A 27734-nucleotide genomic window follows, 5' to 3' on the forward strand; every position below is an offset into this window, starting at 1 on the left:
ATTTGCCGTCATCGGCTCCTTTCTGGTTCTTGTTCACTGTGTGAAGAAATGTTCTCCTGGTCTTACAGAAATGTGTCAAATCAGCAGGAAGGCATCAAACTTGTCTTATATTGACTGTAAGTTATGCTCATTTCACACCAAGGTGACAAGCCCCACCCCTAACGGTGGTGATGCTGCTGCCATGTCTGTTAAAGGAAGAAAGTTTTTATGTAACCTCTGACTCCCCAAACAGACTGAAAATTACAGTAACGATATCCTTACAACTTTTCTTTTTTCTTTTTTTTCCTAACTTGCCATAATGACAGCAGAAAGATGGTCTGGCTGCTCTGTTAGGCTGAGCAAATTTACTTTGCTTAATGCAGGATACAAGGCTAAGTTGCATTTAATGCTGGAACTGACCAGGGGAAACAATGTAAGGGGGATGTGAGGAGGAGAGAGTTAGGAAAAGAAAAAGTAGACAAATGGTGCAAAAGTCAACAGCTATACGACCAAACCAGGGGGATAAAAAGCATCTGCTACACCTGTAGGGAAACTTGAAGGCCTCTGTAAGAAAGCAGACAATCATCTGGAGCACCTATAAGAAGACAGACTGAGAGAAATATGAAGAATCCAGCCAAGAAGTTGAGTGAACACCTTGTACTCCTTCCACACCTCTACCATTTCTTCCTATTAAAGTGGGATAAAAATGAACCAGAGAACCAGTGGCTGAAGTTGGAATCCCAGTCTAGGGCCCTTTGCTGCATTTCATTCACAGCTTTTTCAAACCTCCCTTCCTGTCAAGCTCCTGCCAAATGAAGGCCATTAGAGCCCAAAAGTCTTTTAAAATGAATTAATAGAAAATAAATTATATTTTGTTGGGTCTGTATATGTTCTGAATCAAGCAAGTGAGCCCTTGTGTCCAGCTCAAGTAAAGATGTGTGTTAATTTATCCAATATGAGAAATCTGCATCTTGGCCTTCTGTGGGCATTTTTCTGTGGGAACCAGCTTATAATTTCAGCACATCACATGACACTAAGACATGATACGTTGTTAGAGGGGTTGTTAGCTTCTCAGTCACCGAAACTTTCTCCTAATTATACAGTTCATTCTCTTATTATCATAAAGGTCGAATCAAGGCTTTGTTGTAGAAGTTGTCTATTTCAGACGACCAGCAGGTCGTGAATTTGGATAAACAGCCTGACATTTGGTTGGTTTGTTTTCTAACCACTCATTCACGTTTTATTTCAAAAAGCTGGGCCCTGCTGTTGCACCTCAGTGTCTGTCTCAAATGTCAACCTGTGTCCAGGATGATAGTCTATTAGTACTAAATAGGCTATTTCAAAGCCGGTCAAACCTCTATTTTAACCATCATTGCTGTTTTACAGGTCACAATTTCTGAGTTGCTCTCTGTGGTTTGCGAACGGTTGTACAGGACCCACCCTAAATGTCTCACCCAAGTACTGGTGCAGTGTAATCTGTCCCTTGTGATTTTCAAAGAAAAGTATTCTGAAAAGAGAATATGTGTTTATGTCTGTGTAAAGTCAGGGTAAACAAGAAAATACTCCCAATTTTAATTCTAAGGTTTACCTATTGGGACATTGTAAAGAAAAAAAAAGAAAAAGAAAGGGGAGAGGGGAAACATAAACCAGTCCTTAACAAAATACAAACTTGTGTGTACATCAACATACGACATCACATTGTGTCGTTAATTTAACACAAACTAAGCTAAAAACTAAAGTAAAAACGCAGTATGTAGAAAAGTCCTCCTTTCAGAGGAATTAGCATTAGCAGTCAGATGCTGCTAATCACATTTGGTCTTGTGGGTTGGTCCAGTAAAATAACATAATAATAAATTATAAAAACTCCTAATTCCTCCCTTTGTTTTTGTAGAAAGAAGAACATTTAATGAACTATCCTTTAAGAAAACATTATGCACAACCTTAATTATTATTGAGAGAAATAAAAGCTGTTTCAATGATACTTTGCCTTATATATATGTGTGTGTGTGTGTGTGTGTGTGTGTGTGTGTGTGTGTGTGTGTGTGTGTGTATTCATATTTTATGCAAATATATAAATTTCTAGAATATTTTTTTATATTTTTTTCATGTTTAAATACAAACTGAAGTCAGATCTATGCAGTAAGAACAATATAAAAGATTATCAAATTATCTTACTTTTTTATATTTTCCCCCTGGAGTGTCTACAAGTACCCGAAGGGGTACCTCTACCCCCATTTGAGAAATGTTGGTCTTGACAGGAAAGACATCAGCAGTGATCTTGGAGAAGCAACCGCTGCTGCTGGTCAGTCTGGAAGCCTTTTATTCTATAGTGAGAAAGGTATTTTGAAGTTTGAAACATTCGATTCAGCTGCCAGTATTCCCAGGGGTTGGTAGGTGTTACCAAGTTGAGCTCCTAAAAACCCAAAGAGCTACATCTCAGACTCTACAGGCCTCACATAGCATGTTAAATGTTAAAGTTCATGACAGCACAATTAGAAAACGACTGAACATAGCTGACTTGTTTTGAGGGGTTGCTGGAGAAATCCTCTTCTCTCTAAAAGAACACTGTTTTGGTTTCTGAAATTGCATCTGAACAAACCACAGAACCTCTGGAACAATGTCCTTTGGACAGACCAGACCAAAGTGGAGATGTTGGGTAAAAATGCAGAAGGCCAAATTTGGTTAAAACCAAGCACAAATGCTCAAACCAGCTAAAAGGCATATTGGGGGAAGAGTCATGATTTAGGCTTGTTTTGAAGCCACAGGATATGGACCCCTTTCAGTCATTGAGTAGACCACAAACTCCTCTAAATACCAAAGTATTCTTTAGTTAGAATGTGAATCCATCTGTCTGGCAAGTCACGCACCAGGATTATGATCCCAAACTCAACAACAAATCACAACAAAGTAGCTGAAACAGAAAGTAATCTAGGTGTTGCAGCCAAAGCATAGATCTCAGCATCAGTGAAATGCTTTGGTAGAGCTGTAGGAGAGCTGTACATAGACAGATGTCTGCAGGGCTGTTTTTATTTTAAACTGGACCAAAGTTCCTCCACAACAATGCGATAGACTGATATAGTCTTACAGAAAATTATTCATTTATGTTGTTGCTGCTAAAGAAGGCTCTACAAGCCACTGAATGTTATTTCTTCATACATTAGAGCTTAGATTTGAAAACAGGATGCTTCTTTTTTCATGTGGGCATATTGAGGCTGTGTCGTAGAACAAAGTTAAACGTATGCTGTGATATGACACTAAAACAAAAGCAGTTAAAACTGCATCAGTTGGAAGTTGTCCTCCGACTGCATCAAATATATCTGCCCCATCCATACTAATATACGTTTCCTCTCCTCTGCCTCATGTTATAGTGAATATTTTTAAATGCATACATGCACTTTGATTTGCAAGAACCACAAAAACAGAAATCTGACTTCAATTTCTGGTTTTGTGGCTCTTAGAGTATGAATTCATGCTAAAAAGGGAGAAAAGGATTACCACGGAATGGTCCAAGTAGGAGTAAGACTTGAATTATGCAGAAAATAAACATAGAAAGGCAGAAAAAGAGGGAAAGGGACTGTTTTTTTTAGCAGGCTAAGAGTTAGTGCCTCACATCTGGGCCACAACCTTGCTATATTATCTGAAATGGAGAAGTTGGTAAGAAAAAAAAAAAAAGAAAAAAAAAGAGAGAAAGTAAAACGAAAGGGGAAAAAAAAAAAAAAAGGCTAATCTCCCTCAAGAGAACGAGAAAAAACAGCTCAGTCGTGGCAGCAGCCTGTTTAGAAGTGGGGACTGATGTGTGTGTGTTTACACATGTGTGTTGGGAGTCCGGGGCCTCAGCTAGCGGTGTAACAGTGCGCTCTACTGGCCATGGTAAGAACTACATTATCAGAGATTGTGTCAAACTGAGAAAACTCAATAGAAAATATTGTTCAGAGACCAAATTTTTCTCCATATTTTAGGTGAAACTTTATATAACATATTCAGCTTTGTTTTTCCCACTGAACTATTGCCATCGCCAGAACAGAATTAGCCTAGAGACATGTCTTTTTATTGACACAGAAGGTCTGTCACAAAGCCCAAATATTCTTGCCAAGAAAAATGAGTTATGTTTGTTTAAGAACTGTTTCTGAGCCTTAGATTTCTTGGTTCAATATAAAACGTGAGCTGCAGCCAGAAGACAACGATGTTGTTCGACAAGCTCATGTGTGCCATGCAGACATGTGAACGCACACTCACATTGGTTGCAGTGCCCCGACAGGACGACATTCCTCAGGCTGCCTTTGAAGTTTAGTGATATTCCCACGTCATCTGATTACAAATATTTGTCGATTCCACACAACTTCTCAGTGACAGAAGATGTTAGGACAGAGATGCGATGCATCATCTTCAGTCTCTGCTTACATTTTTGTGTGTTTTTCCCCCATTACGCGTGTTTGTATGTGTGTGTCCATTTTAATGTGTCCAACAGCGCACATGTGTTTATGCATTCTCATCCACCGGCGCAGTTTGTAACTGGAGCCCAGCATGTTGCTCCAAGGAACACTGCAGATGTTCAGATGTTTCTCCTTGAAAAACAAACAGAACAGAGGTCATTTTCTCCCCGGACGCAAGGACTGTCAAAATAGAACCCCCCCTTCTCCTTTAACGCTGTCTAACCTGCATGTCAGCACGTTAGACGAGCTTGCTCTGCACTATTTTTGCATGTTAGAGGGAGGCGATTCCTAAAACTGTAGGAGATTTAAGATCCTGAAAAAAGACTCAAGATTAAATGTGTTTAGAGAGCAGAACACCCCTGCCACACTCTCCTACCGCCTGCCTTCCTGTTTCTGCCCCACCATTGATTAATGTTGCTCCCCACAGCAAGGCAGAGCTCCACAGGGGCCTTGCAGGGCCCCAGGTGAGGGCCGAGAAGAGGAGAAAAAGGACAACAAGCTGTCTGGCTTTTTGTTATACTTGAGGCCAGTCACGATGATGTTGGTTATTTTGACCTGACACTCGCATCATTCTTGCACATTAAAGTGCAAAATGAACACGAGTCAAGACACGCTTAAACTGCACGCTGGCCCAGAAGAAGGTGAGCCGTTTGTATCTAAGCTGATAGAAGGAGGGAGATGAAATAGAGTGGGAGCAGAGGGGGGTTTGAGCTGTGAAATTGAAGAGGATCAAAGTGTCAGTGGGTAATAAATAAATCCCAGTTGTTCCCTGTGGACAGATGGAGTGGTTGCTGCACTACACTGATCCTAATTCCACCACGAGCATCACAAACCTTACAGCAGCATCTCTCCAATTTTACGTCCAGACTTTCTTCTGACACTCCCGGTACTTTAACGGAAGGTAACACAGCTGTGGTTACTCATTAAAACTGGGGAGTTGGTTTGTTGAACCCTCACTGCCGCATTTTCCCACAACTCTTTGTTTTAGTATGTGTTTGATCCAATATTGGAGATTTGCGTTGCTATGAGCTCGTTTCCTTTGGGCCACATGTGCTCTCTGGTGCTGAGCAGACTCTTGAGCGCAGTAGTAATGAGAAGTCCAGGTGCAGATTTTTACCCTCGGGGAGGAAGTCCTTGTTTATTCATATTTAACCCTGTCTCCGACCTCCCCTTTTTTCAGGGTTTTAAACCCTGCAGACATTGTGCCATTGAAGTCAAACCTTTATAGAGAATGTTGAGAGGTTCAATAGGTTGCCATGTTGACTTTGACATTGTAGATGCATTGATCCTGGCTGAGACAACATTATTATTTATATGTTCGGACAAAAAGATGAGGGTTGAAACAAAAACCAAGAAGCACAGTATTGTTCCAGTCTCAGGCTGACACTAAAAATGATTACATTATATTCTTCTTAAGTCATAGAACACCAAGAAATACATGAGAAACAACCATCTCTATTAGTTAACACAAAGATATTCGGCAGTGATGTCTGAAAAGTCAAAGTGACCTGTGGAGTGTTTTACAGGTTTTTGCAGGGCTGACTTTGTTTATTGTCCTCCCAATATATTAACTTACAATGAACCTTCATTATTAATAACACAACATGTCTAAAGTGTGACGTCTGTGTTGCTTGCTGGTTCGCTTTTCTTTTTTAATTCCCTGATTCAGCTCGTCATCAGTTAAACACTGCTCCTGAAGCTTTAATATGCAACATGAAGCTGTTGTATGAGTAGTTACATCACAAACACATCTTTCTTCAATATAATGGCAGCCATTTAGCTTAAAGAATCAAATATAAGTGTTACATGGATCTGCCTGCTAATCTACAGATAATATAACATTAGAACGCATATTTCTTTTCATATTTTAGTTCTGGGTAAGATATGCCTTCGTATCACATGGCAGCAGCGCAATGCATTTAGTCATGTAGACATGATGAAGACAACTTGGTGAGTTCAAACTGAGAATCAGAATTTTAAGTGACTTTGAATGTGACATGGTTGTTGGTCTGAGTAATTACTGGGATTTTCCACACACAACCATCTCTAGGGTTTACAGAGAATGGTCTGAAGAAGAGAAAATATCCAGTGAGCAGCAGTTGTCTGGACCAGAATGTCTTGTTGATGTCAGAGGTCAGAGGAGAATGGGCAGACTTGTTGGAGATGATAGAAAGACAACGGGAAGTCAAATAAGCACTGGTTCCAACCAAGGTCTGCAGAATAGCATCTCTGAACACAAAACTTCCAACCTTGAAGCAGATGGGCTACAGCAGCAGAAGGCCACACCGGGTGCCTCCTGTCAGCTAAGAACAGGAAACTGAGGCTACAATTCACACAGACTCACCAACACTGGACAATAGAAGATGGAAAAACGTTGCTGGTCTGATGAGTTTCCATTTCAGCTCCACATTCAGATGCTAGGCTCAGAATTAGGTGGAAAAACAACATGAAAACATGGATCCATCCTGCCTTGTATCAATGGTTTAGGTGTAATGAGGGACCTACAGACATGGAACCATAACAGACTGCTTATTCTGCATTGTAAGCTGCCAGCGCTGACCAGTTCACTGCCTGCACCACAGCTGTTGGCCCCCAGAGGGCAGTCTAGCTCTACTTTTACTTCCAGTGTGTCCAAAGTTTGCATTGCCTTTTGCATCTGTTTGCATATCCCAGAGAGTTACTTTGTCTTTACAAAGTTGCTGTTAAAACTAGATGTGTAATCTCACAGCTCATCCCAAGGTCGACTTGTTTGTCAGCAGTTAGGTGTGCTCGCCAGCAAAAAAAAAGAAGAAAACACTGCAAGCACTTTTTCTGTGGAATGACCTGATGTCTGCAGAGTGGCTGACGCCCAGCCTCAGTAATGATCCTGAATTGAGGAGTGATGAAAACTGCCCCTTACCAGCTAAGACATACACATGCATGCCTGTGTTGGAGTGTGCAGAGTGCTTATTCAAACTCAGGCATACCAGCAAAGCATATTTCACTCATTTTAAAATCGAACAAAAAAAGCAATCTTTCATCTGATTTGGCACATGCACAAACTCAGTCATCACAGTGTTAATGACATTCTTTCACACACATGCAGGTATGATTACAGAGGAGCGCACTGCAGGTTCAGTTAGGTTCATTGCTTAATCTGCTGGGGACAGATGTTTCCACTAAAATGCTACGCCGCTGTCAGCCAGTCACTCTGACATGCTCACTGCACTGTGACTTTGCAAGTGAAAGTCCAAATTTTCACTTTTGAAGATGTTGACCACATCCAGCTATGTCATAAAATTCTTTCATACTTATGCAATAAGGGAAAGTAAAGAGTCGTATCTTATATGGCAACTCTTACATAACATTTTCACGGTTAACCAGTCGCGTTATAAAATACTGTTGGCTCCTAAAACGTAATCAGATCTCCCTTGAATGTTTGCTGTTAATTAAAATTCTCTTATTTCACATAAGAGGAGAAGCCACTGCCGGTAATGCTGAACATGCCAGCTGCTCATACACACACAGAAATGCACAACTACCCCACATACAGTTTAGTACACAAAGAGAGTACCTGAGTGTTTCTCAGGTATACTGTACCTATTCAGTAGAAGTAGGCCTGTGTGAGGGGGGTTGCCATGTCAACCTTTTCAACCAGAGAAACATAAATCCTACAAACTGGCTGATAAGCTCCTTGTGGCACACTTTATGAACTCAGATAGTCAAAATATCCAGGAGCATGTCAGATTTAAACAGCCTTATTTGCCACATAAATGACTATAGTTATAGCATATTGATAAAATGTCTCTTCTATGAAAGTTGTTTGTTTGTTTGTTTGTTTTGTTTTTTTTAACCTTGTCCTGTCCAGCGTCATGACAGCAGGATGATGGCGTGTCTGTTGTGTCAAACAAATTCTGGAGCACAGAACCATCAACCATTAATGTATCTTCTATGAAAGTTGAATTTCTCACTTATAATGATGAATTCACTTTAGCTCAATTTTTCTGTCACTTTAAATTTCAGATGCACTGATGCAAACACAAATAATGACAAAGTATTTCACTAAAAAAAGCACTTATAACCTTTAGTTATTCTCACCCAGTATAGTTTCAAGATTGGGAGATTTTGTCGCTGTTGTAGGAGCATTTTTGTGCACGTAAAGGATCTGCAAAGTTTTAAAGCTCAAAAAAAAATCCCACATCAGAAGTGGTGGCTTCATAAATCACAATAAAACACTTCTGTAATGCTTTCTTGTTGGCTTAGTTTGTCACAACACAAATAACATAATGCTTCTCTTCGCTCTACCAATTCTGACCAATGAGAGCAGAGTGTTTCAGAGAGAGGATGACAGGACGTTCTACATAATGAGAGCAAATTCTGTTTTTAACATGCAAACTAGGTGCATGCACACATTAAAGCTGGATTTATACTTGCGTGGCTATGCTGTACCGCAGACCCCTTACAAGTATAAGTCCAGCTGTATTATGTTGTCTCTTTCCAAAGTTATATGAGCACTGTATGTCTCTACTGGAAAGCATATATACCTGGATCTGCTTTTAGAGTGCATACAATTATATAAAGTACTATAGGCTTTCTGAGGATCCATTTGACTCTTTAATGCCCGCATCAAGGGGAAAGTCCTTTAGAGAGCCAATGGATTAATGCTATCTCAACCACTGGTGTTTTCTATGCATCCTCTTTCTATGATAAATAATTCATTCTCTTTTTTCTTCTTCTTCCTTTTTACTGGAAACCTAATACTACAAGTATACAATGTAAGTGTCCATATTCACAAGTTTTGAGTTTCCTTCTGATCAAATTGTTTATATACGTTTAGCAAAGGTCTCTGGTACTGTTACTCAGTCCTTGTTTTAACTTTGCAGAACTTTCAGCTCATTATTTTGGTGCCAAGAATGCCAGCAATTATCCCCTATCTTTTTATTAGGTGATAAAATATCAGATTTGCGTTTATAACTTGTTTCCTCTGCCGTTCAGATCCCCCAAAAAAATCAGTAATGACTGCTTTAACTACAAACCAGTTCAGTAAATTTTGTTGCACCCATACAATCTGTAACATATCTGTAATGCAGTTGTGTAGCTCTGCACACAAAGCCTGGACTTCATTACAGCACTTAGTAATAATGTAGCTTTGACAGAAATGAATGCATACTTTGTGGTCACAGTGGTTACATAACTCATGCAATATTCAACATCTAATCAACAATTATTTCATTCCAAGAAACTCACTGTAACAGTTGTATTTATATGCATCACTTGTGTATTAATTCTGCCAATGCCACGGGGCATTTTAGTTGTAGACATGTGCTTAAGCACTACTGGGATGTAGCTATTTAACTACTGGGAAATTAATGAAACAGAAGCGTTAACATTCTGTACATTTTGTGCACTGAGCCAGACGGCCACAGAGGGATGGTTGTGGGGTGGGGGGGTTGTTTGACTTTTGTATGCACACACTTCTCTTCGTCATCCGTTATGAGGGACAGGGATCATGTTGCATCGCGTGCAGAGTTGTAATTTCGTCTCAGTCTGGAATGGGTGGCATACTCTGCACCTCGCCAGCTTTCACTGATCTACCTTACCTACCAAAATCATGGTAATTATAATGTGCTCCACAACTGCACACAAAAATCCTCACTGAAATACACCGCACTGTAATTACAGTGGCTAAGAGTCAAATTCACCTCTTCTTATAGTTGACCTAATGGTATGTGACAGGAAGGGGAGATGCAAATCATAAAGAACATTATTAAAGAGAAAATTAGTTTTACTAGCTTTTTAATTTAGTGTTTTTTGGGTTTTTTACCCCAAACAATAGAAAAAGGAAAAATGTAAGTAATGATTTTGACATAGAAAACCATAGTGTGCCACTAAGAAACTATATAAATCATTGTTAATTGTTAAAATTTGTTTTGCATGTGTATATTTGCATGTGTATGTCATACTACTGCCTTAATCTGCTTCAAAACTTGTATAGTTAGATAAGGAAATTAGTGGCTGCCATTCTCTAGTTGAGCGTTTTGATATACTACCCTGTGATTTAAGTTGCTGCCCCCGTATTCATCCCTCACACACAGCTCTATGACCCACTTTCTGAAACTAGAATGTTTATTTTAATACTTGTTATACCTACAAATAGAATATTAAACTTTTTAATCAGGAAGAAGGTTTTAAATCTTCAAACTTTCTATCTTCCATAGGTTTTCTGGCCCAGATATGCAGCAGCTTAGGTCAACAGAATGGCACATTTATTTAAATAAAAAATCTCATGTAATTTTAGTTGTCATTAAAAACATCATCATTTTAACCATCAAAGGTCTAAAAATATAAAACATCTCAGAATATTTAACCACAACAGTGACTGCAGGCCAAAATAAGACAGAATAGCCAACCAACCAAGATGTTAAAAATGTCCCTAAATTCATTAAAACCAGCTCTTAAGAATCAGGGGATTTAGCTTGATATGCTCATGCCTGTTAGCTGACGGTACGACCACCTGAACATCTTATTGCCACTCAGCCAACGTTCCCAACCGCTAATGCAACCACGCTGCTGATATGAAAGCACTCATGAGGCAGCATTACTCATGCACGTCCTTCTTTTTCTCCACAGTCATGCAGCATGTTGGCTTCTCTGACCATGATAGTTTATCTAGAAGTAGCAGAGCAGCAACCACACCATCCTCAACCTGTAATTAATTCCTCAAGTAGCAGTCTGAAGTTTACTTACATGGTTGCTCCTTTCATTTTACATTTCTATCCACCTCCATTCCAATTAACACAGATTTACATTAAGCCCTGTGTTGTGTCCAACAATCTTTATTAAAAGTGAGCAAGCTTTGAGCTTTGCGTGTATTTGTGTAAAAACATTATAAGAGGTATTGTTCCGCACTTCCTGTGCAGATTAACAGGTCTTGTGTTTTGTCTTAAATAGGCCACTCCAGGGAGGATAAAACCGTAACACTGGAATTCAAACAACTAAGAGCCCAACTTCTTTGATGCTGACACAGCAAGCCAACCATCAACTTTGCTTCTCCTTAAAGAAATTTCTCCTCACTTTGTATTAAAGCCCCACTACTGCAGATTTTCACACCCTGATAAAGGATAATTCAGCTTCCGTCTTGCATCCTGTCTCTTCTCTGAGCTCTCTTCAGTCAGGACGATGTTGACTCTTGTCTTATTTTTTGCTCTTTTATTTTCTCTCTTTTTTTTCCATGCTTCCTCCGATAATGTCATCTTGTGTTTCTTTGCTGAATCGGCCACGACGGGTCCAAAGCGGGGACACCGCAAGTCACCGGTGGCTCCAAGAACTTTCATAATGAATGTCAGTGTCCTATCATAACAAGTCAGAACCATGAAGTTTTAAGATCAAAAAGTTTTGTAGCATTGCTTTAAGTTCATGGCAACACTATGTACATTTAATACCCCTACAACTGAATGAAATAAAAGATTTAAATATGTTAATTTTTTAAAAGTTAGACTTTCACTGATGATGGTTTTACTTTGCAGTACAAAAAGCTTTACATAAGAAAAGCATTTTAAGCATGAAATCCTTTTCAGTCATTACTCAAAATAATACAAATATAGAAATAAAAAGTTATAGTTAACATATGATAGCTCCATATAGTCAAACATACATCAACTCAGTCAAGCTGTCCATTGCACCAGCATGTGCATAGACAGCATGTGCAACTTTGTGACATAAGAAATGTGGTTCCCATGGTGACAGTCAGCATCATGTAAGGGAACAGGGGGATGACTAGCATGTACCTTTGAAATCCCACCACTTCCGGCTCTCCTCTTTCATCCAACCATACAGTAGCAGAGAGGTTTTCCTCTCCAGCATTCCTCACAGGATTACCTTGTCTGATATAAATTCCTTGTAAAAGATTGTGCTTTGCTGCATGCCTGCTTCCACTCCTCTCTCTGTTTGTCTGGCTCCAAAAATCACGTACGCTCATTCTTTTCTTCAAACCAAAATAGAATTTTTGATCGGGTTTCAACATAAGCAGGGATATTTTTAAGTCGTCTAGTTGTCTGCATTCCAGTGATATGTACAGAGCCATTAGTTTTGATTGTGGGGTCAGGCATTGATGTTGGACTGCTGCAGTGTTTTCAGTGTTGTTGAGGAAACCGACTGTTTTTCTAATTTAATGTTCCAGTGTTCTTTAGCGGAAGCTTTATTTCCTCTGTGCAGAACCGTGTGGCAATGATAATGACCACAAATGCTTCCAGTTACTTTGATTCTTTTTTTTTTTCTGTTACTGGCTCACTGTTTCTCCTTTTATTGTTTTATAGTGTTCAGCATGATGATTTACTAGAAACTACAATGACCAGTTATTAAAGGGTGGCATTAAGGCTTTTTCCTGTGTACCTTTAATAAAAACTCAAGTTTTTAACCATGGTAATGTCTCCATTACAAGTGACATGTTTTTGTTTTTTATTCTTTAAATATATTCTTATTTATTCTTAGCTGTATTACACGATATATGAGCAAACGTTTGGCCTAGAAGGGTGAGGTCAAAAATCCCGTACGTTCCTTGTAGAACATTTAGGGAACCAGCTATGACTACTTAGGGGGTCGGTGATGATTGGAGAAGCTAGCACAAGCTAGGAGGACATGTTTAGCCTGGAAACCAACGAGGCTAGCAGCTGCTTGTCATTGCTGACCTAGCAGGTGCGACTCGCTAGATGGCAGCACTGGAGTTGGATAAGCATTCAGAGGCTAGCAGGTGTGACTCCACCTGGATGAGAAAGCAGAGATGTTAACTAGTGGGGTACGACATGAGCAAGGTGAGCAGATGCTAACTGGTAGCCGGCAGGATTGGGGCTAAGAGAGCGGATGCTAGCTACTGTTTGCATCATGCTCAGTGGCTTCTGCAGTACAAATTCAGCGCTGTAACCTGCTATTGTTAGGATGACCAGATTTGAAGACACCTCAGTGGAAATGTGGTGCTGTTGTTAACTCATAAACATGTGCTGGAGGCAGTCATTGGTGCTCACTTTGAGAAGGTTTTACACACACAGTTTCTTAACTTATGAAGGCCCTTTTTTGTTAGACGCAAAAGATGGATATGCAGCCGGATGGACAGTTTCATCCCTTTCCTGCGTCGGTTACGCACATAATTTGGTCCCTTTTTTAGGGAGCTTAGCTATTCATTGCTTGACGCAGAAGACGGGTCAATACCACCGGATATCGCGGGGGAAGTGCTGAGCAGATTAGCTGATATGTGGCCAGCGAAAGAAACAAACCCGAGAAGAAGAAGAGGATCAGGAAGGAAACAAAAAAGCAGACGAGTACAACTGTAGAAATTGTGCAAACTTTTGAAGAAAGATTGTATGTGAGTGTTTAGGGTTTGTTGGGCGGTTGGAAAAAACCTTTTAAGGATGCATTGCTGCTGCCAAACGGTGTCTGAAACTATCCGGCCAATATGGATTTTTTTGAGGCCAATTCCAATATTTGGCAAAAAAAAAAAATTCTGATAACCGATTAATCAGCTGATTAATTTAAAAATTATGTTTGAATAAAATAACTTCTATTTCATTTATTTTATTTTATTTATTTGCATTGTGAATTTTTCTTTCTATGTAGTATGCATTCATAATGTTACCAGATGTACTAAATCTATCTTTAAATTTAGACCATTGTGTATTCTGTATAAATAAGCAATATAATGAGTGAAGTTACTGGAAAAACGTTATCCATGCAGCCCTCTGATGCTCTTTAACATTAAATTAGATTTTCTCTACTCCAATATTTTCTTTGCCATGAAGTCATGACTCATCAACCAAAATAAAAACCAGAGACTCTTTTCTCGGATGTCAAAACTTGTTGTCTTTAACAGAGTTGCATTTTAAACATATAATGATCACAAATAGTCTGGCACTCGTGTTACTCTACAACAACACACACGGTACGTTGCTGTTACAGCCTGAGTCACGTTATAGTATTTTCTGACAAAGTAAAACTAAGAGTGAAAGGACATCATGACAGTTGCTGAAGACAGAGAGTAATGTTCATCATTTTAACTTTTCTCTCGTCACTACATTCACATCGCTCCTCCTCTGAACACGCTGCTGATGAAGTGATAAACGCTCATTCTGTACTCTCAGATATTTTGTACAATTACATTATTTCTGTAGTTACTTGTTTTTTTAGCTGTTAGCTAACACTATGCTATGTGGGCATAACTACAGGGAGCAACTTAAGCTGGGTTTGCACAATTTAGCAGGTTAGCACACAAGCATGATCAACACAAAAAAGCACGTGTCACTATCATGACCCATGGTAAACTACAATTGGAGACATGCTGAGTCATTCTTAATTTCTCAACGTCTTATAAACGTTACCTGTCTGCTCCCACTCCTGTATGGTTGCCTGGCTGAAGGACTAAGGATTGAATGGAGTCAGAGCTCCATCTAGTGGACAAACGGCAGAACGACATCATTCTGCACGATTCCGACACTTGACAAAATTTATCATATTATAAGAAATTAAGAACATATCGGCGTTACATCGGCAAAACTCCGGTCAATTTCTTTTTTCTTTTTTTTTTCTGTCCTTTCAAAAGGGCTATAATTGGCTAGTTTAATCGGTCAAACGGTTGGCTCTACTCAGCACTGCCCACTAGTGGAGGAAGTGACTTAACCATGGCAATGCTAAAGATACATGGAAGAATGAGGACAGCGACATACAACAACATTTGAAACAGATGTCCCTATTTACGTACGTAAGGGAGCATAAATGGGCCTTTAGACGTTCAGCAGTGAACACCTCTTCTCCCTCCCTCATCTGTTGTTCTTGAGACACGACACCAGCCATAAGACTGTTTAATCATAAGTGAGTGTGAAGAATTAATCACATTTCAAGTCTAATGTAAAGATATTTTATACTGGCTTACATCATTGAGGATTTTGCAGGATTAAATAAAATCCTGGATGGTTTTAATTTCAGACAGACCCCCTTTTTTTAGTTCTTAAAAAAATGACATGTACGTGTGAATGAAGACGCGTGGTCGCTCTACTATTGTTGTAGTTGTCGGCGGGGTTTGCACATGCATGTTAAGGAAGAGGTGGAGCAATGGTGTCATCAGTTCAGAAAAGACAGATAAGGGTTATAAACACAGAAAAGAAACAGTGGTGTTTTCAGATTTGTTCACTGTGGAATTTGTTCAGTTCCATGAAAATAAAATGCCAAAACAATTTACTTTTTTTTTTCCTTCATGGCAAAACTTCAGCGTGTGCAGAGGAGCACAGATCAGTCGTATAACAGTTGCTGGTGTGGGACTTTCTACAAAACTGAAAACATGTTTTTTTGGTTTTGTTTGTTTTTTGTTCTTTTTTTTGTTTGTTTGTTTTTTTATTTTTTTGTGGTTGTTTTTTTTTTCCAAAGGTTTTAGTGTAATTTTTCAGGGTGGTAAGCTATTTGTGGAAACCTCTGACAGTTGGTGTAACACATAGTTTCTTTGTTGGGATCCATTATGAGTAATAATAGTATAGAATGACTCCTGCAGATGCTTTTACATTCCACACCTTGTTGTGGTTTGAGGGATTAGGATTCAGAATATGGACCATCATCTTATGTGTTCTCAAAAATATCTGGATCTTAAATTCCAGATTTGTTGACCTGATAGTTGTAGTCCTATTTCATTCTCATAGGTCTGGAAGTCCCCATAGTACATTTTTAGCATCTTATCTAAGTATTTATGCTTAATCCCTCTACTGCTCTATTTATTATAATTTGTGAGGAATTCCTCTGGGCTCCTCTGGTGGGTTTCTTTCACCTTTGGAGCATCACAGGTTACACTCACACCTCACTTAGTAACTATTGTTCACCTCCTAGTCTGTTACATCTAATTAAAACAGACCTCAATCAGCCGTTTCCTTCCTGCATTCTTACTCGTTTTTAGGACAAAACTCTCTCTGTTCCTAATCTCTTTGTCTCCTAGCAGCGCTGAGTCAGTCAGTAGACATTACTTTGTAATTCTCTAAACAAGAAAGTGAATATTAAACTCAGTTTTGGGAAATAAGTGCATTGATAGAAACAGCAGTTGCAATCTGAAGAGCTGCACAAGTGGCTGCACACTCATTTCTCATCATGAGTCTTAGTCCTGCAAAAGCTTTAATATGAATATGAGAAACCAGTCAGATGGCTAAATAAACATTTATGATTCACTTAACCGGATCTTGATTCACGTTTTTAAGTGGGAGACATCCCATTGTGATTCGGTGCCAGTGAGGTGGGTAGTGTAGCAGTGCCGCGTGACATGAATTCAGACGCAGGTGTTCGTCCTCGCAGCCAAGCTGGATGTTGGGAGATTAACACCTGGTCCTGCTCCTCCTCAGAATCTGCAATGCCACGATCAACATCCAAACCACAGATTGCCTCAGGGGGAAACCTGCATCCACCAGCCTGCAACAGCCCCACACCCACCCCCTGGACCTGCACTGTATGCTTTGGCAGCAAGTCAACCGGCTCTTGTGCAGCAGGCACGCAATCACTCGGATAGATTTCTGCATCTCCTATGCACTCTTGTTACCAACTCATTCTGTGGCCACATCCTCAACGGCCCAGTTCAGCAAATAAAATAGCCTATATCTACTGCAAAGAATTGCTTTATTTCTCTTGCATGTGTTTTTCTACTGGTATAAATGCTCAGTATGTTTTTAAAGATGATTTTTTTTTCCATCTGTGGGTATTTGAAAAGATAAGACCCACATCTCACTGAGTCATCACTCTCAGCTCCTCTGTATTTCCCAAAAGTTTACCTCTCAGTCCAGGCAGCACAGAAAAGCAAGCCAGTAAGCCAGACACTTCACATTCCTGAAGACAGCAACTCAAAACAGACTTGCTGTGTTAAATTTGATATCATCTACATTGGGGGGAGACTAACAGAGAACAAAAAAACAGAGACTAAGCCCTGACCAAATCAAGCTGCTCAGCCTACGTTACCTAACTATACCAACACTGACGTATTCCTCAACATATACAGTACCCTGTGCCAAATTAAATAAAGCTAAATATTTTTGCAGGTCAATTTTAATCCTTTTAAGAGTTATCTTGTGGTGGTAAAAGCGGGGAGTGGCAAAGCTGCCCTTTCACTCCATCATTTTAAAGTAGATTACAGTCAGTATAATCAGTGTGTATAAGGGAAGATTCTTACCACATGTGGTGTGTTAGATCTTATCTTCTAAACTCACATCTCAGATTCAGCATCCGTCTCTGCCTTAACCTTCATTAAAAAAAACAGGCTCTTGTTCATGTGAGCTCATTCTTTCTTATGTAATTTCAAAACAGAGCTTTAATCGAGTTTCAGGGCTTTTCTAACACCATGGTGGGCAGAAGTCATGCAAAGCCTAATAAGTTATCTGAAAGTCTTAATTCCTTCATGTGTTTTAGGGCTGTTGAAATTTCTTGGTATAATCTGTACTCTACATTATATCCAAGAAGTATTGTGTTGTACTGTTATCAGTGCTGGTTAACCTTACTGCCTCCTCTTTTACAGGTTTATACTTGAAGCTTGGTGGTTAGGTGTCCATAATGCAGCTATATTGTTTTGATCCACTCTCATAGCTTTCAGTGTCAAACAGCAAGCAGCTGTTTTCATCCTTCTCCCTGTTGAAAGTTATAGGCAGAAAGTTAGAGATCCCCTCCCCTTTACAAAAAGCCTCACAGCAGACCACACACAAAGAAATTAGGGTTTCACTTCTGTACCCACATGTGCAGTTTCAGGAAAAATGGCCTTTTAGGCACAAAAATGGTCCATTAAATAAATGGATTTAAATGCATTTGATTTTAAATGTGCAAACTCAGTACTAACAGTACATAATAGTACAGGCTAAAGTCTCAATAGATATGTGGGGACTGCATGGTGATGTGTTAGTTTGGACTGTCACCCTGTTTCATTCTTGGTCTGTTGGGATTTCCTTTAGTTTAACTGGTGATTCGTAATTGACTCTTAAGTGTGTTGTTTTTTTATGCAGACAGTTTTTTTTGTACTAGGGTATAAAGGTACATATTTATAATAATGGGTGAAGTTTTGTTTTTTTGTTTTTTTTGTTGGTTTTTTTTGAAGTGCAGACAAGAAAGCATGAAAACATACCAACTTTCAAGTTGCACAGCTTGTTCTTCATGAAAAAATAGCTCAAGTGGCAAAGTATGGACGAATAATTGGGACAACTGTTGCACCTTGATGTCTTAGTGCATGTGGTCTTTTCTGAAAGTAATTACAAAGTTTGCAACAAAAACCAGAGATGGTGTAGTACATTTGACCTGGAGGTAAGGTTTCAAATGAAAGATGATTAATTTGGAGATTTGAGCATAGATAGCAGATGCTCGTATTATTCTGTACCTATTTCAGTTCCATCTATTTGCTCTTCGTTTTGTATTTGGTTTAGCATCTTGAAATGATCTTGAGAAAGTCATAAAATAAGGGACATAATTTGCAGCAAACTGACCCTCACAGTCGTAGGAATTCTGAGGTGTTTGTCACTAGAAAAAGAATGTGTGTGTGTGTGTGTGTGTATATATAGCAGAACCCCATCAGTGCAGCAAGCCTGGATCCCTGCCCCTTGGGCACCCACCTCTCTCTTCCGTCCCTGATGCATGGGAAACAGGGAGGTGAGAGGACCACAATGCCCTCACCTTCCCCGCTCCTGACTGTTTTTGAAGTGTGTGTTGTTTGCAATTAAAATTAAGGGTCAGTAACCACATCGTGCTGGGAGCGCGGCCACACGAGCAGCCCCGCCCACCATGCACTACATCCCACCCCCAACCCCAACAAAGCCCATTAGATGGCCCCCTCCACTCCACCCAGCATGACGTGCACACCTCCCAAGTCCCTACATTTTGCTTTTACTTCTAGTCGTCATTTTGTTCAAATTTCGCCCCTCATTCAGCTGCACTTTGTTCAAGCAGTAACTCATAACCACCATGCAAGCTAAAGTAAGCCCACAGCCAGTAGGTGTATGATAGATCATGGAATAGTGGTCATGGGAAATGTAGTGATAGCACTCCTAGTATTAGTAATCAAAATTATTTACTTAATTTATCACCTGCCAAACTGGGCGGTAGTTTTTAGATTTATACACTTAAGTGGAAAAACTGGATTACACTCCAGTACAGTTGTTCTGGAACAAAGACAGTGGTCATATTGAGTTTTAACCATAGTCTTTGACTGTTTTTACCTCAGTCAACATCCAGTTAATGTTATTTATGACATGAGCTGCGTTTTAAAAACATTACAAAGTGGTCCAAGAAAGAAAAATAAACCCAGTTCTTGTCTAATGACTGTGAGGTAGTCTGAGTTTACGCTTCCAGTTGATGAAAATTTATCAGAAAATGATAAATGGTCTGCACTTAAAAAGCATCTTTTGATCTTAGCCAGCCATGCAGTTGTCATCCTACCATTCACAAACATGCTCAGACATCTGTGGAATCAAGGCGCTCACCTGCCATCAGGACCAACTTTCTGTCTAAGAACGCTCAAACAAATCGTCTAGAACTGGCAGCCTTACAATCAACGTACAACCCACTCTCCCACCTGAGCTAAAGATGCCCCTGTAAGAGTATAAAGCATGGTTGGTAGGCCGCTGTGTGAAAACCACAATTTTATTTGGATTTGTACTGTTTGTGCAGCCATCAGAGTTAATGATGTGTGTTTTACAAGTCTGGTGTGCTGATTCAGTTTTCGAATTTCTCTTTCTATATTTTATAGCACAGCTGACTTCCTTGTAAACACAGGGCTGACACATTTCTGAGCAAACTGAAGGGGGATGTGCAGGTGCCAGTAGACCTACTTTGCTAATTTTGCTGTAATTTCTTGGCAACCCTCCTCCTCCTCCCTTATAGTCTCACCGTCCTCTCACATTCTCTGCATTTACCTCCCTGTCACATTCTTATGCCTTTTTTTCCCTCCGCCTCCCGCTTGCTTTCTCTCTTTACCTCATCTTTTATTGTCTTATGCCTTGTCATTCCCGCTTTGTTTCATAGGAAGGGCTTCTTAATACACTGCTCCGGAAAGAAGGGAACATTAGCTTCTGATTAGACTGCAGGACTTTCTGGTCAAATAAAGGGGCTCTTGTACTCACTCCCATGCATTTACCCAAATAATTGGTTTCAGTGCATACCCAGCTGAGGGGAAAAGGAAAAAAAGCAACATGCCACATCACATGCCCATTTGTTTTTGCAGAGCCTGATGTTTTGCATGAATCTGTAATACAAAGTTTCGCTGTCATGGTGTTAATGAACATTAACAGGTTTTTACTGGGATGCCAAACTCTCTTGTCCATTGCTTTAGGTTGTGCAAACCCTGAAGAGCTGACCACAGAGCGAGTCCATTCTGCAGTGGAGGAGATGTTCAAGACCCTCAGAGGTTTGAGCCACACCAGAGACCATCTCAAGCAGCTGCGCTCGGTCTACACCGCCAGTGATGGAGTACATCAGGTCAGACACCTTCTTTGGTGTGTTTGCTTCTCAATAGCACACGTTATCTATAAACCATCATCACAGCTCCCACAACCGTTTATCATTCTCCCACACACACAAGGGAAAAATACTGTGGCAGCTACAAGTAAAGAACATTGTTAATCAATGAAAGTTAAACACTGGCTTTTGATGATGAGTTATTATCCTTTGGTCACATTCGGGGGCATAAATAAAAGAAGCAGACGACTGAGAAGAAATATCCTTGGAGGTAGACTGTAGCTTTAGCAGAGGATTTACGACAGCAGAGTTTTCTGTGTCCTTGTCAACCCTTTTCCACATTTTTCATTTTGTTTTTTATCGTTTGGTTGCTCTCAAACCGCCTCCTTAGATGATTTGGTTTTTGTTTGGATTTTTTTTCCCTTCCAAAGCTTACATAAGTCCTTTCTTCCATCAAAAGGTAATGACGTACAAAACCCTATTGTTATTGGACTACTTGGAACTGCAGAAAATCTTTGACACATATAAGCATTAGAGCCTCTTATTTACTATCTGTCACTGTTTTTGAGTTTTAGTTCTTTGTTTTGTTGTTTAAAAGTAAATTTGTCTTTCAGTTTTGGGGTTTTCAATTTATCCATGGCATGAATCTGTTGTTTAGCTTCTTTTTAATTTAGCTTCTTTTTGAATTCTGATTGCTTTTACCTCTTTCCATTGTTCTATGTTCAGTGCACATTCTTGTCCTTGTGTAAAGCATATTATTTTATTTCCTTCATGCTGTGCATCTTTTCTGCTCTGCAATGCTGTTAAAAGGTTTTTGATTGAAAAATTCCAGGTTAGGTCTATTTTTCTCATCAAAGCAGTTTCTCATTTTCTACTTGCTCACCCTATTATAGTAAATAATAGTAATAAATTAAATAAAATAAATAAAAAAATGTTTGTATTTATTTTAGAAGGATTTGAATGGTTCAGAAAATCCTCAGCTATCACTGTAATGTTAGGTTAGGTCAGTAGTTTGGGACTCATCCTCCTGCTTTCCAGCAGGAACAGAGAACATTTCTAGTGCAGCAGACTGGGTGACTTCTTTCAATACAACCAGAGAAATATTTATATTTTCTAAATATCAGAAAATTAACTAGCAATAACCATATAGTATCACATATGTTTCCCCACACTAATCTAATGCCTTCACCTGTGAGTCTACAGGTCTGGAGATAAATTAGACTTCATGTGTTGCTACATGAGGGAGACAATGACGTGTAGTATTGGTAGTCAAATAAGTTTCCATTGACATTTTTGGTGAAATCACTGAAAGCACCTTTAAGTAAAACAAGATATTGGAGATACTATATAATAGAACAGCTGGATAGAATAGAAAGCTGGACTTCAAGGACTTGGTAAGTGATTTTGCCAGGGAGAAGCTCCACGTTGGGCTCTTGGTGAGAAAGGCTTAGCAGGGACACTGATTGTGAATGGGACTGCAAGAGCTTGACTTAGCAGTGTACCTTAGTGTACCTTTACCACTCCTTGATATCTTTTCACACAAAGTTCCTCCTTTTAAAATGTGATTATTTAATTTTAAAGACGGCTCCCAGCCATTGTTTGGTTGTAAATCTCCGCAGTGGTTTGGTTTTGACCATATTACATTCAGTTCATCTAATACAATAAACCATGTGAGGTCCCGCTATTTTTTGTTTCTGAACCTACCTAATTTATTTCACCATTTGCTTCTGATTTAGTGATGATAACGCTCACAATACAATAAATCATAAAAAACGAGTGGCCATTTTGTTTTTGGCCGTGTTTCAGCTGAGGTTTGATTTGTTTCTCCACAGATAATAAATGCATTTCATTTTCATGGAAGAGGTTATTTTGTATTTAAGTTTTGTATTTTAAATAATTGATCATGAGACAATTAATTATTTAAGTATTTTAAAAAAAGAGAGATGGGTTTTTAAATATGAAGTATCCATCTTGCAACAAACTTACTTAGATGGCAGCATATTTTCCAGAGCCTTCAGAAAAGCTTCAGAATTAATGGTGCCTTCATAGATGTTCCATTTACCCCACACACAGTCATTTTTGGTTGTTTCTCAGCCCTGGCCGTAATTTCCACTAAGGATTTGTGCCTGTTTTTAGTGCTGTCTGAGGGCTCAAAGATGGTAAACATTCATATTCTACCCCTGCAAACATTAAGATTTCTCTGGGTTTTCTAAAATTAAAATGTTACTTGAATACACACATAGTGAATCCAGCCATGGTGGTTGATGTTTAACATTCCAACCATAATGAAAGAAGATGATGTAGTAACATATAATACAGTGGCCATCACTGCTGCATAAAATTATGTTAGAAGATATCCTAGGCAAGGAGTATGAAAATTTTAGAATGAAACGTGTTATAGACATGGTGAGTGAACATTCACAGGTAACAAGAGACCTTAGGTCAGGGGTGGCCAACGTCGGTCCTCAAGAGCCACAATCCAGCAGGTTTTCCATGCATCCCTGCATCAACACACCTGACTCAAATTAAATGGATCCAACAGCCTATGAGGATTTGCACAATGACTCATTAGTTTGAGTCAGGTGTGTCAGTGCAGGGTGCAGGGTGCTCGAGGACTGACGTTGCCCACCCCTGCCTTAGCTGTTTGTGGTCTCACATCAAACTAAATTTATTGATTAGTCACAATTTCTGTAAATAGACCTTCTGTCTTCATAGACAGCCATGAATGAGGAGATGCTGCATGCTCTTATTTAGCAGCTGTGTTTGGACCTTAAAACTACCACATTATTGCTGCTGGTGTTTAGCACAGGCTGTAAACACTTATTACAAACATCCAGCTGTTTGTGCTTAGATGTGTATGATGAGTAAAATTTACAGATAAGTCTCAAAACTTGATTCAGAAAATGTCTATCGGCATCAAAACGGATCATTTTTTTATTTTTCCATTTTATCTTCGCTAAGATATACTAAGCAAGTAATTGGGACATGGAGAGAGAAGCATTATAAAATAGATGCTTATGCAACATTTCGTCTTATAAAATTTCATCTTTGTCAGAATGCGTCAGTGCACATGAGCAGCTTAGTGATTCTGTTAGGGCAGATTGATCTGTTCTTGTCTCAGCTGAATTAAAGAAATGACTTATTGTGAAAGAAGAACAGCGTGACGTCTGCCAGCTACTGCATTTCCTTTGAGAAACATCAAAAATCCATCAGCCTCACTCAGCATGCACCTCTTACATTTGTTAAGTGGTCCCCTCTCAAGGGTTCATGGATAAAAATGTTTTTCAGGGGAGTCAAGTTGTTCTACATTGTTTCTACATTTTTTAGTTTAAGGGTTTTTATTATTATTATTGTGTGGGTAAGAGCTGCTTTAATGTGTGCATATGATGCTAACAGCTAGCAAATGTTACTCCAGGTTCATGATGTATGGCATTCTTTTTTAAATAAAGTGTATACGGAAAGAAATAGTGAGGTTACGCCTGGGTCAGAACCTCTTGCTCTTTTCTCTTTTTCAGTCTCAGTTATATAAGATGTTAATTTATTTTCTCACGAAGGCTGAAATGCGACCCTGTCAGATACTGCACAGAGTCAGTGAGATAATATGTTTTCATCTCAGAAGCATATTCATCGACATACCACTGAACACTCTGTATCTTTGACCTCAATAATTGGCTTTTTATCCTTAATTTAAGCTGTTGTCACTTAAGAAAGGATTTATTTGTCGAAGGCTTTTATGTCTTTGTACATTTAGGCTGAACTATGATTTGTCTCGTGTTGTAAATGTTGAAAAAGGCTCAAGCAGAAATATTTTTAAAACAAAGGAGCACCCTGTACTATTGCTGTCAGCTTCAGCTATGCTTTGTTTTTTTGAGGTGTAATTTATCATATTAACAGACAGCAGCAGTCCTCGTTTTAGAACCACATCAAAATTGCAAATTTCCTGAGAACATGTTGTGCTGCAGAAAACTGGTGAAAATCCAAGAAAAAAACTACATCTATTAAATGTGAGTGATCAAGCCTGTAACAGAAATAGTTTGATCCAATATACTAAAGTCTTCAGAGGAAAATCCCGAAGTTTGGAATGTTGCATAACTAACCAAAACCTATAGTAACAGCACAACAATTCATTCAAGTCCACACTTAAGCAGGTTGCTGTACATGGCTAAACACATACGTGAGTATTCCGTCCTGGATAGGAATTTCTGCTGAAGCTATGTGAAGTATTGACTTGTTTTCTCTCTCCTCATAACAGCTTTCTCCTCCTTATTATGTTCCATAATTTACAAATAAAAGTACAACTCCTACTCCAAAACATTGGGGCACTGTGTTAAATGTAAATACAAAAATAATACAATTATTGGCAAATCTCAAACAAATATTTTTTCCCAGTACAACATAAACAACATATTAGAAGTTTAAACATTTTTAAATTGCATGGAAAATATGAGCTCATTTTGATTTTGATGGCAGCAACACATCTAAAAGGAATAGTTGGAAGAGGGGCAACAAAAGGCTAGAAAAGTCATTTGCACAAATCCAAAACAACTGGAGGAGCATTTGACAACTAAACCAGTTTAAATGTTCAACTTAAAAGGTGCTGATAGGATCATTTGGCACGAACAGGATAGCTTTCACCCCTTCCAGTTCTTGTGTAGTTCTAAAATTAAGCTAAGCTAAACTTCTCCTGGTCATTGGATAATACTTACTGCAACGTGTCATGTAAAGTTTCAAATCCCAAAAAAACGTTACCTTCCAAAGAAAACACTGCAACTGAATTACCTTCATTTGCAGTCCAACCTTTTTTTTTTCTAACACTACATAACTTTTCACTTTAAAACTGCATCTGACCCATTTTGATGGCACACTGGCATTCATTGTGTACAATCCTGAAGCCATTCCACATTCCAGTGGCTGAGAAAAACCACACTTCACATCTTTTCTTCTGTGTTGGAGCATCACATTACCGCTGTGTTTTGCTTTACGGCACCGTGTCACACGCCAGCAACTAGATACCAACACACTGGTGGATTTGCACGCAAAGAAACCCAAAAGAACATTACTGAAGAAAGAGAGAAAGTAACAAACGAAGAGATAAGACAAGTGCCATCATCGGACTGATTTTTACTGGCTGGGGAGAGCCCAGAATACAGGTAGGAAGCTAGATGGATGCCTACTTGACTGTTGTTAGGGGGCACCACAGTGCAAAATCTGACAAAGTTCAGAAGTGGGGCTCAACTTGGTCACCTAAAACACAGATGTCTTGTATAAAGTTGGTTTTTTAAGTGCTTTTAAAACATTAAAACATATAAACCAGTTCAAGCATAACCCTGAAAAAAAACCATTAACCTGTAAATTGGGATAATAAGAGCCCTTTAAATAATCAACATGAGCGATTAGCATCTTTCAACCAGAGAAATATTTTTTGTGTTTAACCTGAAAATAGAACAAGCTATTGTGTTAGGGGTTGAAATGAGATGCAGAGTACAAGTTGATTATTTTTTTAACTGGATTACTCCCAAAGACATTCCACTCTGTTTTCTCTGCTCCATTTGCATCTTTCAGTCTGTCACTATGATGTTTTGGAACATAATAATTTGTTCATCCACCTCAGCATCAATAAAACATGTATGGGGAACCTGATAGTCACATTTTAGTGTGTGTGTTTATATGCAGGCTTGTGTGTGCAAAAGCATATGCAAGCACAGCCATTATCCTATGACTAATTCTAATATTGTTTTTACCATGTGGGTGTTTTGAGGTGGTGATTTAATGGGACTGATTTTAGCTTTTTTGGAAATCAGATGAAAATGGAGGGTGTGTGCCAGTAGGTTAAAGTTGTTGTTTATACCTTCATTGCTGATGTGTATGCGCATGAAATGAGTCATTACTTTGTTTACGCTGAGGTTTGTTGATTAAGACTGACCCATCGAGGTGAGTGATGTTGATGGAGGTAAATATTAGTTTACATAACATGGACCGCAGGATTTCCCCAACCCTGATTTGGCTGCTCCTCCGGGATAAGAGGAGTGGGAGGCTGTGAGGTTGTCAGTGATAGATAGATAGAAGGGATGTGGGCAAAAACATCTATGTGTTTTAGCATTTGGACAACATTATATGTGTAGGTGTGTGTTTTTAATGCATGAATCAACAGTTTACTAGATGTGGTCAGATGTTTCTTTTGACAGCATCCAAATGAGATTTGGCTGTTCCTTCTTATTTTGGCATCAAGCCTTGATTAGTCTCTAATTTTTGCCTCATCTACAGTAGATTAGGAATGATATGTAGTGTTTCAGTACTAGAACATACTTTATAAACTGTTCTTCTATTCAGATTACTCAAATCATGCCCTGACAATTCTTATCTGGGGCTTTATTGTTCTTTTAGACAGCAAACCTGACTCTCATGGAATAAATGGATAAATAAATCAAACCTGCCTTAGACTGTTGATCCGCTAGCTTTTTAGGGCTATAAATGGTACATTTTGTCTTGGGGCTGGGCAGAAAAACCCAGTCCTTGTTGCTGCTTGAGTTTTTTTGTTCCCCATGGATAACCTTTTAAGAATTTTTGAAGGCATTTATGAGGCTTCAGGTCAGGTTGTGGAGTTCAGCTCCGTCAAGGACAAGTATTTTATAAAAACTCCTGCTTTTCATTGTCAGACTGAGTGGGCGAAGAAATGAATTGCTGCATTTGTGAAAGCAAGGCAGCTCAAAACTACTTTAAAGTGGGACAGATGTCTGCATTGGAGGAGCGCGTTATGTCATATAGTGATCTCAATGTGTGTGTAGTTGTCCTTAGAGGTATACTGTGAAGGGAATTCGATGGAGCTTGGCTTTCTTTGTGTCAAAAACTTGAGTTAGAGTTTATCTGTACTGCAACACTAATTATATGCCTTTGCCAGTCCAG

At 39.1% G+C, this 27734-nt stretch overlaps 1 protein-coding gene across 1 annotated transcript in view; it reads left to right on the plus strand.

Annotated features, from left to right (window-relative positions):
• Positions 1 to 27734, plus strand: part of scfd2 (sec1 family domain containing 2) — a 114464-nt gene that overhangs the window by 72104 nt on the left and 14626 nt on the right. Inside the window, exon 6 of the mRNA XM_042006466.1 lies at positions 20707 to 20852. Within this exon, the coding sequence (XP_041862400.1) occupies positions 20707 to 20852 (146 nt within the window). The remainder of the gene's footprint in view (positions 1 to 20706; positions 20853 to 27734) is intronic.

Source organism: Melanotaenia boesemani, chromosome 14 (assembly GCF_017639745.1).
Source record: "Melanotaenia boesemani isolate fMelBoe1 chromosome 14, fMelBoe1.pri, whole genome shotgun sequence".
Classification (NCBI taxonomy): Eukaryota; Metazoa; Chordata; class Actinopteri; order Atheriniformes; family Melanotaeniidae; genus Melanotaenia; species Melanotaenia boesemani.